The sequence below is a fragment of the Liolophura sinensis genome, chromosome 4 (genome assembly GCF_032854445.1).
Source record: "Liolophura sinensis isolate JHLJ2023 chromosome 4, CUHK_Ljap_v2, whole genome shotgun sequence".
In the NCBI taxonomy this organism is placed as follows: Eukaryota; Metazoa; Mollusca; class Polyplacophora; order Chitonida; family Chitonidae; genus Liolophura; species Liolophura sinensis.
Window position 1 is genome coordinate 7,371,808 of NC_088298.1, and position 14,281 is coordinate 7,386,088.

General features: G+C 44.4%; 1 protein-coding gene across 1 annotated transcript; it reads left to right on the top strand.

Annotated features, from left to right (window-relative positions):
- Positions 1-267: 267 nt before the first annotated feature.
- Positions 268-3,231, top strand: LOC135464363 (uncharacterized). Its single transcript, XM_064741789.1, has 4 exons — positions 268-450; positions 790-963; positions 1,141-1,708; positions 1,910-3,231. Exons 1-4 carry the CDS (start codon positions 268-270, stop codon positions 3,229-3,231), a joined length of 2,247 nt encoding a protein of 748 aa, XP_064597859.1.
- Positions 3,232-14,281: the final 11,050 nt, after the last annotated feature.

Below are 14,281 nucleotides of genomic sequence, written 5' to 3' on the forward strand. Positions count from 1 at the left end.
AAACATATTGTCTGTCGGATACTTTTAGGTTCCTTCATCCTGATGGCCATGAATACACTTGGACCTCGCCAACTGGTGCGCACTCTTCGCGTCTGGATAGAGTGTATTGTAGCAAGGATCTCCTTGGACATCTGGTTCATGCAGGTCATGAACTCACTGCCATGTCTGATCATACTATGGTCACAGCCAAATTTGATTCAGGGGATTGGGTAGAGAAAGGTGCGGGGTTCTGGAAGCTCAACGTCAGCCTTTTGAATGACGAAGAACATGCGAGATTATTTTGCCGCTTGGATGTCAGAGAGGGATTCTTTTAGGTCTGCTGCTGAATTCTGGGAGGAGGGCAAATCTGGGCTTAAGCGGGTGGCACTGTGGTACAGTAAGGCTAGGGCACGTCGCCGTAAACGGGCTCAACGTAAACTCCTGAAGGATTACAACAAGGTCTCTAAAAGAGTTAGTGATGGGGAAGACCCATCTAGTTGACCTGTTGGAAGGTCTAAAACGTCAAGTGCGGGCTGGTGAGCAACAGGCTTATAAAGCAGCCGCCGTTCGTGCCAGAGTCAAGTGGAAGGCGAGAACCCCACTCGCTATTTCTGTTCTTTGGAGAAGTCGCGTGCTACTGAAAAACTTATCCGCGAAGTAGCAACTCCTGATGGCCGCTCAGTCCGGTCCACCAAGGAGTTATTGCAGGCCACATGCGATTTCTACCAGAGCCTGTTCACCTCAGAGGGAGTTGAGAGAAATTGCATGGAGGAGTTGATCTCCCAGATCTCCCAGATCTTGCCTCCTTAGGAGGCCGCGATCTGTGAACAGCCGTTCACTTTGGAAGAGCTGCACTCTGCAGCAAAATCCATGACGCTGAACAAATCCCCCGGTATCGATGGTCTTCCTGTCGAACTGTATTTGGCTTTCTGGGATGTGCTAGGTCCTATCCTGCTGGACGTTGCCAACGAGGTTTTGAGCAGGGTGAGTTAACCAATTCAATGCAGCAGGCTCTTGTCAGTTTCGTTCACAAGCGGGGGCCAAAAGAGGACCTGCGGAATTGGAGGCCGATTTCACTCTTGTGTGCCGATTATAAGATCATCACGAAGGCGCTAACCCGCAGACTTGGATTCGTGATGGGCCTTGTTGTTCAGTGATCAGACCTGTTCTGTGCCAGGGAGGTCAATCCTCACCAATAGCTTCCTTGTTCGGGACCTTATAGAGCTGGTCGAACACGAGGATATCGAGGCGGCAATCATAAGCCTTGATAACAAGAAGGCTTTCGATCGTTTGGAATGGGCTTTTATGCACAAAGTGTTGGAGCGGATGGGGTTCGGGCCTGTTTTTTGTAAATGGATCCGGCTTCTTTACAAGCCTCCTGTAAGTCGTGTAATGGTGAATGGTTTTATAGGTGACCCTGTTCTCCTCGAGCCTGGAGTTCGCCAGGGCTGTCCTCTGTCTCCCCTGCTTTACGTTCTGGCCGCAGAGGTTCTTGGGGTGGTTGTGAGGTCTTCTGACATGAAGGGAGTGAGAGTCCCTGATGTCGAAGAACCGATCAAAATCTCCCAGTATGCCGACGACGCATCTCTCTTCGTGGGAGATGAAGACTTTAACATTGCTGAGACCATCTTGAACAAGTACCAAAAAGCGTCTGGCTGCAAAGTAAACAGATCCAAGTCAAAAGGGTTATTCTTGGGTGCTTGGAAGGGTCGTGCTGATACTCCTTTGGGTATTGAATGGTCACAGGATCACGTCAAACTCTTGGGGGTAAAACAAGGTGCAAGAAACGCGGCTTCTGTTAACTGGAATGACCGCATCCAGAAGGTCGGCAGCACCCTCAAGGGGTGGAGCAAGAGAGGCCTAAGCATTGTTGGGCGAGTCCTTGTATTAAACTTGCTGGCAATGTCGAAATTCTGGTATGTTGCCTCAGTTTTTGACTTGCCGGCGGATAAGGAGAACACATTAGTTGGGATGTGTCGGGATTTTTTGTGGAAGAGTAAAAAGCCTCTGGTCTCTTCCAAAGTTTGTACCCTCCCCAAGGCAAGTGGAGGTCTAGGCCTCGTAGATATCCCTAAGAAGGTTCAGTCCTTAAAGCTGGCTTTTTTGGAGCGGCTTATGTTGAGTTCGTCTCGGTGGGCTCAGGTAGGCCGGAGGCTTGTGGCGTCGAAAAGTGAACCCCACGCTGTGGTTGACTTTTTCCGGCTGCTTAAAGCTCCAACGCGTTTCAGTTCTCTTCCTCGGTGGTACTTCGACCATCTGAAGACCTTCTTTAAGCTGAAACGGACTGAGGCTGATCCGGTTTCGTGGCAGGAAGCTCTGGATCAGCCTTTGTATGGAAATCCCTTAATTTTGGGAGAGGGTGGAAGACCCTTGATGCCTGGTAAGACGGCCACGCCCAGTGTCCGGCGATTGTCGGATATTGTGGATGGAGGCATCAGAGTGTGGCTGGTCCTGGAGTCTGTCAATTGGCGTCACCTAGCAGCTGTGCGAAGGGCAATACCGAAGACATGGTTCAATCTGCCGGATACTGTCACGAATCCCAGCCGGACGAGGTATCAAGTTAATCAACAGGACCTTTCTCAGCTTTCCTCCAGGAGATGGTATCAGATCCTTCTGGTGGACATCGACGTAACCCCCGCCGGAGTCCAGAAGTGGCAACAGTTGGGTTGGGTGCCATCGTCCTGGAGGAACTTGTTTTTATCGCTCTGGAAGTCTGGGGTAGACAACCGAGCTAAGGAGGCTGTTTGGCTGCTGTGGCACAGACAGTGGTGGGTCGGGCATAAGTTAGTCCGAGCAGCACTGTCTGCATCTGCCGACTGTCCTTTGTGTTCGTCTCAAGACGAGACCGTAGAACACCTTGTGTGGCATTGCCCGGTTGCGTCCAGCATGTGGCAGATGTTGGAACGGACGATTGGGCGCCTCCTTGGACGAGGGTTCTCGTTCAGCCTGAAAGATGTGTTGTGGGGGGACTTGAGACAAGTGCCGCCTTCATTGAAACCGGTCGTCAGAGATCAGGTGTTTCTTTGTATCTGGTCAATTTGGAGGCATCGGTGCTACGTGGTAGCACACAATCACGTGATCGACCATCTTAAGGTGGTGCCCAGCCTTTTCCACAGGGACCTGCAGTACCACTTGCTGACTGTTTTTGAACGGCATCGCAGGCTGGGAAAGTTGGCAACATTCAAGACCACCTGGTGTCGCAATTCTATTCTTTGCGTTCTGCGGAACGGCAGGCCCGTTGTCCAATTTTAATCTGGCAATTGTTCGTGACCTGGTGTCATGACTTCACGTTTTCAGCAGTTCCGCCTATTTTGAGGCGGAAGTTTTACTGTAAATTTTAATGGATATTTGTTTCTTGTGTCTGTCCTGGCTCTATCTGCCTGCCAATTGTGACGTTTTAGTCATATAATGATGGGCTGGTCCTGTCAGTAAGGATGTAGGTATGTTTTACATACCGCGGACAGATTTGGTTCTGTTTTCCCACAGCCTAGATTGCTGTGGCGTACAAAAAAAAAAAACTCGCGCCACCCGAGTCACCTTCCTGTAAAACACATTGGTAGAATGAAAATGAATGAAGGGAGAAAAAAAAAAGAAACAAAAGTGGGTAAGGGTGGCGCGGTTAAAAAACACTCACTCTGTCATCGTCTGGGTGGCCTGGCTGTTAGGTAGGGTTGTAGGCTGGTCGTCAGGTAGAGGGAGGTTGTTTGCTTGTCATCATATACTCCACGTACATCTGGGCGTATGCCGGGTTCGATTTGTTGATCGGTATCTCATTTAAAAACTGCCGCAGTTGGTCTTTCACATTCTTCTCCACATCCCACTGGAGGGAGGCTGCCTTACGTTCCTGGCGCATGAACTTGACCAACACGGCTCCCTCTTTCAGGTAACGCATACGGGCCTCGTGCACGATACTCACGGCCAGCTCTTGGTTCTCCAGCAAGGGGGGTAGGGGAGGAGACGGCTCACTCGTGGCGGTGGGTTGTTGACGGTACACTTCGCGCTGCAACTTGAGGAGGTTGCCACAGCAAGGCTGTTAGCGCCGTCTCAAGCTCTGGCTTTAACGGCTCCACCTTTTCCACCTTCACGGTGTGTTCACTATCACCGTCAGGGTTACTGGGGGTGGTAGTAGTAGCAGCAGCAGTCTCCGGCTCTAGGATGTCGTTGTCTCCAGCCTCGACCACCACCAGCAACAAGGCGTCGATGTCGGGGATGACCTGTACCAGCTTTTGCCAGTAAGTGCGGTACTTGAGCGTGATACCCTCACTCGTCGGGTAGAGTGGACCGTTCAGACGGTAGGCTCGCCATTTCTTCACATGAACATACAGGACACCCTCCGAGGTCGTCAGAGTGGACAGAAAGTAACCGTTGGATAGTGGCTCCCGCGCTGGTAAGCCCACCTCGGGTAGATCAGCAGCCAGGGTCTTGAGCCGAGTCCACCCCTCCCCGGCAAGCCTGACGCGTTTGGGTGGGGCGTTCGGGTCTATGGGTAATTGGCAAATCTCAATCGTCTCGTCTCTACACACCCCCCACCCACAACCAGGGGACGAGCTGAAGTTTGGTGAGAACTCCGCTGGGTGATGACAGGCACACCTTCTTCTCGGGAGGTTGTTGCTCGGCACTGGTGGATAGCAAGGTAGGCACAGGAGCTGAGCGTTTCATCCTGATGGCAGCATGCAGGGGATTCATGGTAGTAGAGCGTTTCATCTCGGCAGTCAGGTAGGCAGTGTAGCAGTCTCTCTTCTCTCGGCAGGCAGGTAGGGTCGTAAGCAGGGAGGTAGGCCGTCAGGTAAGTTTGAGGATGCTGGTTGTCGTCTTCTCCGGCTTTTATCCTATCCACGCGGAACTCAACAACACGCTGATTGGTCCGTCAAAACTTACATAACCCCGTTCTCATGACGATGGAATAATAAATGCTGAAATAATGAGTAACAAAACTACTTCAATCGTTAGAGTTTCACTCATTCTATTGTAACAAAAAAGGTTAGCCATATGTTTAGGTATGTTGGCTTCACAATATTCATAACATTAGACTGAACAAAAACTTGTCCCATTAGGGTGAGAATATGAACATCATACTTTTAACAAGGGAGCAATATTATAAAACTTTAACCATTAATACACTTATTACAGCTCATTCAACAAAGACTAAAAATCTCTCTCACAATACCTTGCCATACTTCACTGCAAGACACAGGTCCAATCTGGGGTTGTGCTGTATTGATTAAAACAGATAACTTGTACATCAAGGTTCACAAGTAGATTCTAGTATAATAAATGGCATAAAGTTAGTCAGTAAACAGCAGACTAGCCAGATTTCATTTACAGAACTGAATTGACTCAGGTGAATTTTATTTTCTAATTTCTGAAACTGTTTTACACGAGATCTCGCCCTTTCAACATGCAATCTTCCCTGCAAAGGCAGAAAGCAATATCTGTTGAAGACATGGTTTTGCAGAATAGGCCTTTTTATCATTTTGTCAACGCCAAAAACACATAATATTCTGGTGAGCTTTGTTTTGCTTCTGAAAGTTACGTCTATAAAATAGCATCTTCCACACACCTGGAGAGACTGTTTCCACTAAACTGAGTACTAGATATTTTGCTTTCTGCTTTCTGCCTCAGCACCCCGATATCATTTAAGTAGACCTTGCTGAGGCAAAAGGCCGCATCTTGTCAAGGCTTGTGTGAATGGTGTGGAACGGAGTTCTGCGACTGACGATCAGGACATCGCCTGATATCATGGCTTTACACAGCTCAGGGTAACAACGCTGGCAGGTGCAGAGGCAGCTATATCCGAGGCCTTGGTGTCCAGGAGGACATTTACTGGGTAGAAAAGGCCATAAAATTGGCAATTTGACAAGAACTATCGGTTACTTTTGGCGTCTGCCCTCCATTGCTAACCAGTGATATGGAGTGAGTTAGGGATGGGTGTTTAACCTCGTGCTTTAATTGTATTTCCGTCATATGACGACAGCTAGTGTTTCCTTGTCGCTAAACTGATTTTCCCAGCTCTTTTGCTGACTCACTGAGACTGTTCTCAAAAGACACCCCCCCCCCCCCAAAAAAAAAAACCCATCACCCAGCCATATTGTAATGACACCGGATCAGCGAGTCATTGCTCTTTGGGCAAGTCACTGTGTCTTTGGTCTGACTCGGCCCAGGTTTAAATCTGGAACTCCCAGGACAGAAGGGGTTGCTTTAGCCATGGAGGTGCCCGGTATTCGTGCGGAGGGAATATGTCAGTGACCTGAACCTTCAGGGTTTTATCCCAGTTCCTTCTGAAGGTTTCTTATACCGTGAGTGACCCATAGCTACTGCCATGGCTTCGTATAATATACAAACATTTGAGTATGTTGTACCACACCCATCATGGATTCCTTCAAGGCCATTGAATCAATCAATTAATCAATTCTTTTTTCAACCGTTAAAACTAATCAAATTTTTTTTTAACTATTCACAAAATATACCAAATAACACAGTGATTAAAATGTCCATGCTTTTAATCCCATATTCTGAACACTACAGAAGAAATTCCACCTTTCCAATTTTTACATTTTCTAACTTCACAGACGGATTATGCAGATGGTTCCATTACATGGACACTTGTGCTAGATTTAGTCTGGACTGTTATTTATTTCTAAGTTGTTCCAGAAATCCCTTCTGTTTTCCGGCATTAGTGGACAGAGTTTGCTGATAATGTCAGATTTTTTCAGTTCACTTATGCCAGATGGACCAGCTCTCAGAGGTGCAGGCTTGCCAAATGAAAAGTTCTTCTTGAGGAAGTAAAACGGGTGGAACTGGCTGTCGTTGTGGCGTAATTTGTAATACATTTGGGTTGATCCACGTCTAACCTGCACTTCCACAATATCAGAAAGGAGAGGGCGCCCAGATTTCTTGAGCTTTGCAGCGGACTGTCCACTAACCCAACCCCTGACGTTATCAGGTTCAAGACGAAGAACATCAATGTGGCCAGAATTAGAGGATCCCACAACTCGGATGAAATCGTTGAAATCATAAACGTTTCCTCCTGGTTGCTTTGCCATTTCTTTTTCGACACCATGGTGTACTGAATCAGCACTCATGAAAGTATGACCTCTCTCAAAGTATTTCAGAGTTATGTCTGTCGCAGAAATACTTGACCCATTGACAATGGACACTAGTGTTGAAAATAAGCACCAGTTTTTATTCTGGCCAGCACAGTTATCCATCCAGTATATCACATGATGAACATCCCGGTCATGCTCTAAAGCCATTACAAATGCGGATACTATATCCTCCTGCTTCCGACCACTTATACCTTCGTGCCAAAAAACTGATACGGTGTTCCTCTTATTTTTTTTACCACTTCTTTTTCCAACTGAAGCGAAAGTTTCATGAAATGCAATGATTCGTCTAGTGAAAATGGCTGTTTTGTTACCCGGCATCCTGGGAAGCATAATGACTTTTTGTAAGTCAACGCTACGTATGACTGTGTTTTGAGGTGGGTCTAGCCCCGAGTCGGGCTGATAGTGCTGTCGACTGATTCTGGTCGCTCTTTTGTGATGTAGCCATGATTTACATTTGTCACAATCTAGGTTTTCAATAGAACTGGCATCATCCACAAGCTGTTGGAGTTCATCTTCAATAACAGCATGACCATGCGATTGCTTATTCAGGTTAAATTCTTCACAAACCTCACACTCTTCTTCACCGAGTTTTGTAAAACTAATTCTCTTGTTTTTTACCTGCCCACGGTATACCTCGTATGAACACTTAAAATCTGGGTTCTTTTCTTTGAAGTCATTATACATGCCGTTTATATTTATGTCGCTGGGCAGATACCTTCGCAAAGGCGCATGCTCTCGTCTGTCATGGCTAATGTTCGGGCTAAACAGTTCGATGTGCTGATCGATCTTATTTTATCTCAATTTTATTTGCTGGTTCATGTTTGCCTCTCCTGTCGCAGCCAGCTGTTATTCCGCTACTAGCTTTACGCAAGGCTGTCAGAACAGGCTTGTCATTCGACTTGTGGTATCCCAGTGTCGTAAGAAAAAATATTTTGCACACAATGTGCGTTGAGCCCTCCGTATCCTTCAGTTTATACCTGTAGGTAAGGTTCCTTCGACTCACATGCTCCCCGGTGGTGCATTTCATTTTTGATGTGCGGTCGATGCTTCCGAACAACCATGCCCTGCGCTGGTTGTAGGACAATTCCCAGTACAACGACCAGATTTCTTTTCTTCTTTCCTCTGGTATATTTTTGTAACACTCTTTTTTGCAGGTACTGTCACATCCTTTTCTGATTGGATGAGTCTCTCTGTCTCTGTCAATCCTGTCTGGTTCAACCAGCACTCTTTTTCTTTTCTCTCCTTGCGTTCTCGTAGTATTTTCGTCTCTGGTTTCATCCAAATGGCTAGTACTTGTCGGCCTACTGTTTTCTGTGTCTACCTCCATGCTATCACACTCAGAATCCGAGCTCGAGCTTGAAACAGTTTGATTTGGGTCATAGTCTGGGTCTTTACTATTAGAGTAATAAATACTTTAAATCTATTCAAAGTAAAACTCAAATTCTTAGAAATAATTTTTGTTTGGGTATCCCAAATTGGTCACGCATTGATTTTAGGACAGGGGAGATCATAAAATTTCGACAAAAAACCGTAGTAGAATAAAGATGGTTGCGAAAGCGAACTGCATTTTGTTAAAAACCTCATACGACCTCGTCTGATTAAGTCAGCAAGTTGTCATTGACAAGTCCGTGGTTTACCAAAGTTACTTCCGCCGGGAAATTATAAATATTCTGACCCGCCAACACGGAAGGCTGATATTATTGAGCCCGACCGAGACACTAATCTGACATAAAATTGCTCATTTAAATTGATACCTTCATTTGAGTTCGTTTCCATTTTGCGGGACCCAAGTAGCTCTGCCGCTTTAATACATGTAGTTCTGTTTGATTCACATTGTGCGTTCGAAACGTTAAAAACAATGGCATAGGGTGAGACATGATAAAGGTAAAGGTTTGGGGTTTTTTTCTTTTGCAATAGCTCAGGTCATCTGACAACGGCCAGAGGCAATACAAAAGTCAGTAATTTTACTAAAACCTTTTAATTTTAGAACTAAATTCATGAGCCTAGAACAGGAAGGCAACTTGTCTCAATCAAGGTGGTAAAGAAATTGCGTTAACTTATCACTTGGAAACTTGGTACTACAGTATCAATAACTTATTACGCTTGTGCGTGAAAAGAGGTAATCAATTAGAACGAACCATATTTGTGGCATTTCCAGAAAAGAAAGTGTCTTATCCTTTAACAAACTGTTTTACGAACAGCATGTTGTATTTTACATGGTAAGATATTACTTGGGGTCCAGTTGTCGATATTAAGGTGTAAGTCCCTTTGTTTACTGATAATTAGCTTGTTACTTTTCTGAATAAATACAATATAGAGCATGACTTACCTTTCTTAGATAGCTCAACCATTAATCTGCCCCTTAAAAAGGCATACTACTGCAGTTTTCATTCATGTTTGTTTTAAAAACCGCGCTCCCCGTGTACCATGTGGCAGCAGTAAGTGTCAGCCTCTTTCTGATTCTGGTTCAGCGTACTGAGCCAGACAGCAGTATCTGTAGTGATTCTCTGGCAAAGAGCAGTAAATGCAGATACTGCCGTCTGCTTCGGTATGAGGAGGCAAACAGACAGATACGGCTCTTTGCCTACCTCAAAATCACGGGAATAAAAGCCTCTTTCAGCCTGGAAAGCCCTATAATGATATAGAACAGATACGGCTGATCCCTGCTGTGGGTCTAACTCAATTTTGACCAAATTGCCAGTTACTGCCTTTTGCCTTGGCACGGCAGCACTCTATGCTGTGCTATTTTGATTGTCTCTTTGACATCTGCTGCTTTCATTTGATTTGCTGATGTTGTAACAAATGGGGGGTTATGTAACTTTCAATCTAAGTGAGTTATTTCATCATGAACGGGAAAACTCTTGTCTGCCATGACTCCACCACCTCTATTCGACTTTGCATTGCCCAATACCCCCGTAGGATTTCCGAGGTGATAAGAATAGGACCTCAGCCCTCTAAGCAAGCTTGTCGTAAAAGACGACTAACCTAGAGCTCTCCTGTGTGAGCCCGGTGAATATAATAGGCTCACATCTTCCTGGTTGTGTGACAGGCAACCGGGAAGCGACCTGTTTGCCGTGGGTTGCGATCCGTAATCTCCGAGGACGGGATCCTGGTGGCTGAGGGCGTGTTGGTTTTGCGAGACCTTCACGCCCAAAACGTCACTTTGGCCCTTAGTTGGAGAGAGACGGGACGTCAGATGGGCCCGGTCCGATCAATCGGCTTGGTCACGTCTTACCTCGGCGTGGTCCCAAAATTTTCTCCATAACGTTCATAAGAAAATAAATGATATGTTTCAACTTTCGTTCGAGGGATTACGTTTGAGGCGGTGGCTCATGGGTCAGTCAAGTAGTTCGTGTCTGATGTGCTGCCTTGTGATCGGGAAATGGGTATGCATATCAAGGCCATCTATTTGGGTATACCTTATGTGGAGTCCTTGGTGTCTTTCCTGATGGATATCCTCAGGTTCAGACATCGCCTTTATTGGCACTCCGTGGAGGGTGGGGAAAACATGGGGTGAACTTTAATTGCCTATATGCCATGTTTTCTTCAAACCTTTCTTCTAATGTCTCTATTATAACTACCAGGTCTTCCTCTCAGCCAATTTCAAATGCTAACAAACAGAGGAAATCAAAGGTTTTTTCGGACCCGAGAGAACTATAAAAGCCGACCAACTGTCCTGTCCGTTATCAACCAACAAAGAGGGAACAGAAGCCGGCCTCGAAAACTCGTCCATTTGTAATAAAAAAGGCCTTACAGGGTTCAGCAAGTACTTTAAGAAAACGTCAAAAAATTACGATCCAGAGACATTCTCATTAAATGTTTCCGGAAACAACAATAAACAAATTTATTAGCTTTAAACAACATAACATATTCTTGGGCATACCTGCTCCCATAATTTCCTGAACAGCTGTCAGGGAATTATATGTGACAGTGTTCAGGGTATCATTGAATTCTCGGAAGAGGAAATCTGCACTGAACTGAAACCACAGCGTGTTACCACAGTGAAACGCTTCACTACGAAGAAATCTGGTAACATCATTAAACTAAATACATATCTTCTGACCTTCAACAGTAAATCCATACCGTTGTATATCTACATTGGCCCGTATAAGGTTAGTGTGGACTTAAATATGCCTAACACGACACGTTGTTTTCGCTGTGAAACATTTGGTCATGGCAAGAGCCAATGTAAAAATAATCTGGTTTATTAACTGTGCGGCAGTGAGGGTCACGACTGTAGCAGCGCAGTTAAGTGCTGCAATTGCAGTGGAGATCACGTGCCCTCCTCTAGGGTCTGTCCACTTTTCGTAAAAGAAAAACAAATAATCTAAAAACGATATATCGTATCAGGAACACCGCGAACTATCCTCGCCTCCTAATACTTGCCAATGCGGTCAAGCGAGTATCATCTGTTGCTACTCAGACATCAATGACTTGGCCCATTGGAAATCAGAAAGCTTGTCCTGTTTCTGTTGAGCTTACTGTTCGGCCTGCTTTCAGTACTTCCTCAACCCAGACTACCTCAATACAAGAGATAAACCAGCGAATAATACTGACCGACCCAACAACGCTAAACCTAATCAACCTAAAAAAAAAAATACGTCCGAAAATAAACCTCCAAATAATAATAAATCTAGTGGCCCAACAGAACGTCCCTTCTAAGGCCACTACGGACCCTGCCCAAACTTTTAATACGTTTGGATCCTTGCAGGAATTTGGTCCTTCAACATCAGATGTGGATGTGATGGATACATCACCCGCACCAGGGAGATCTTCCAGCCGATCTCCAGGAAAGCGTCGTCCGCGGTCCAAACATACAGAGAAATACGCCTTCCTCCATGTCTTCTTTAGAGGAAATTATACAGTGGAATTGTCGAGGTCTTAAGGTAAATTTGATTAAAATAAAACAGCTTGTTGAATTAGTAAATCCTATTGCCCTTTGTGTTCAGGAAACTCACCTGAAGACATCTTACAAAGATAAGACAACTCTTAAAAATTACTCATTATACAGTACTTCCACAAATGAAGAAGAGCGAGCTGCAAGCGCCTCTTCTGTGTTCGTTAATAACAATATTATTCACAGCTTCACTCTGGGTACAGAACTTCAGGCTGTGGCCGTTCGTGTTTCATTGTCCGAAACAATCACATTATGTTCAGCTGAACATTTCTGTCAGCTTTGCAGTTAGATAATTTAGCAGAACAATTGCCAAATCCTTACATATTAATGGGAGATTTTAATTCCCATAATAACCTATGGGACAGTAATAACATAAATTATAAGGGCAAGATAGTTATTTCAGTGATGGTTCTAATACTTATTTACATCCGGGTAATTGCGTTTATTCTGCTATCGACCTTACTATCACGGATCCATCACTTCTCCCTGATTTTTCTTGGAAGGTGCATGACGACCTGTGTGGTAGTGACCATTTTCCCATTATCCTAGAGCATATCACTTCTAATTCTTTAGAACGTATAGCTAGGTGGAAATTTGATAAAGCAGATTGGATAGCATTTGGGATGTTTTGTGAGGCTGCTATAACCTCAGAGGCTCTTAATGCAGCAGATGACCCTATATAAAATTTGACGACCTTGTTTTACAAGCAGCTGACAGAACTATCCCTAAGACCTCGACAAATCCAAAAGTAAACCCTGGTACAACAATGACTGTCGTAAAGCCATAAAGGACCGGAAAAAAGCTGAACGCAGATTTAATCATTGTCCTACTGATAATCATTTAAACCAGGTTCGCAATTTTAGAGCTAAAGCTCGTCGATTAATCAAGTCGAAGAGACGATCTTGTTGACGTAAGTTTGTTTCGGACACTACGTCAAAAACACCCATGCGTAAGGTGTGGAATACAATTCAGAAACTTAAGGGCAAAAATAATAAAGCTAAAGTTCAGCATTTAAAGGATGGAGATAATATGTTAACCTCTCCATCCGATATATTGGCTGAGACAATTTCTAAGAAATCTTTTTCTGAGAACTATACTTTTTTGAGAATTCCAACATATTAAAAAGCAGGAGAAAATTAAATTGCCCTTTTCCTCTAAGAATTTAGGAAAATATACTCGCCCTGTTTGTAATATAGAAGAACTAAAAACTGCATTAAAAAGGCACACGATAGTGCTTGTGGTCCTGATAACGTTTCTAAGTTTCTAAACCATTGACCACCTGAGCCACTGGAGACTCTCTTGGACTTGCGTAATGATATTTAGAGAACTGTTAATTTTCCACCGTCACGAAGGGAGGCGTGTATTATTTCCGTTCCTAAGCCCGGTCAGGATCATACTCATTCAATTAGTTACCGTCCCATAGATCTTACTAGCTGTAACTGTAAGGCTATGGAACGGATGATAAATGATAGACTTGTTTTTTTTTATTAGAAACAACCAATTTAATATCTAATACACAGTGTGGCTTTCGGCAAGGTTGATCAACTTTAGATCTTCTTGTTCAATTCAAAACTTTTATTCGTGATGGTTTTAGCAATAGTGAACATGTGGTGTCGATATATTTTTTGACCTTGAAAAGGCCTACGCCACCACATTGAAATATGGTATTTTAAAAGACCTCGCGTATGTGGCTCTTATAGGTCAATTACCGATACTGATGTTAGAAATATCTAATCGACAGGTTAAGGTACGGGTTGGGTCCACTCTTCCTGACTAATGAGCAGCAAAGGGGTGTTCCTCAGGGCAGTATATTATCCGCAACATTGTTGGTCATCAAAATATATAGCTTAACACAAACATTAACATCTCGCGCAGAGGGTTCTTTATACGTGGATGATTTCCTTATATCCTGCCGAACTAAAAATATTAGTAATAGTGAACGTCAGCTGCAGCTTTGTCTCAGTAAGATCGAGAAATGGGCAACTGAAAACGGTATTAGATTTTCAACGTCTGAAACCGTCGGTGCCGATATAAGCTAGATCTTGACCTATAGGCTGCCCCACATGCACAATGATGATGGTTCAGACATCTGTAACAAAATAAATAACTTTTTTCTAATAATAGTGCACTAATAATTTCTGTTGTTGTTTACTAGCTGTTCATTTATATATGAATTTTGATTATAGATTATTCTGTTGATGGTCTTGTTACTGTTGTTGGTTAATAACGTTCAGAGCGGTGACATGTTAGTGGTGTTCAGTCTTAGTCATATGCAGTGACTAGCTGTTTTGTCTTTTGG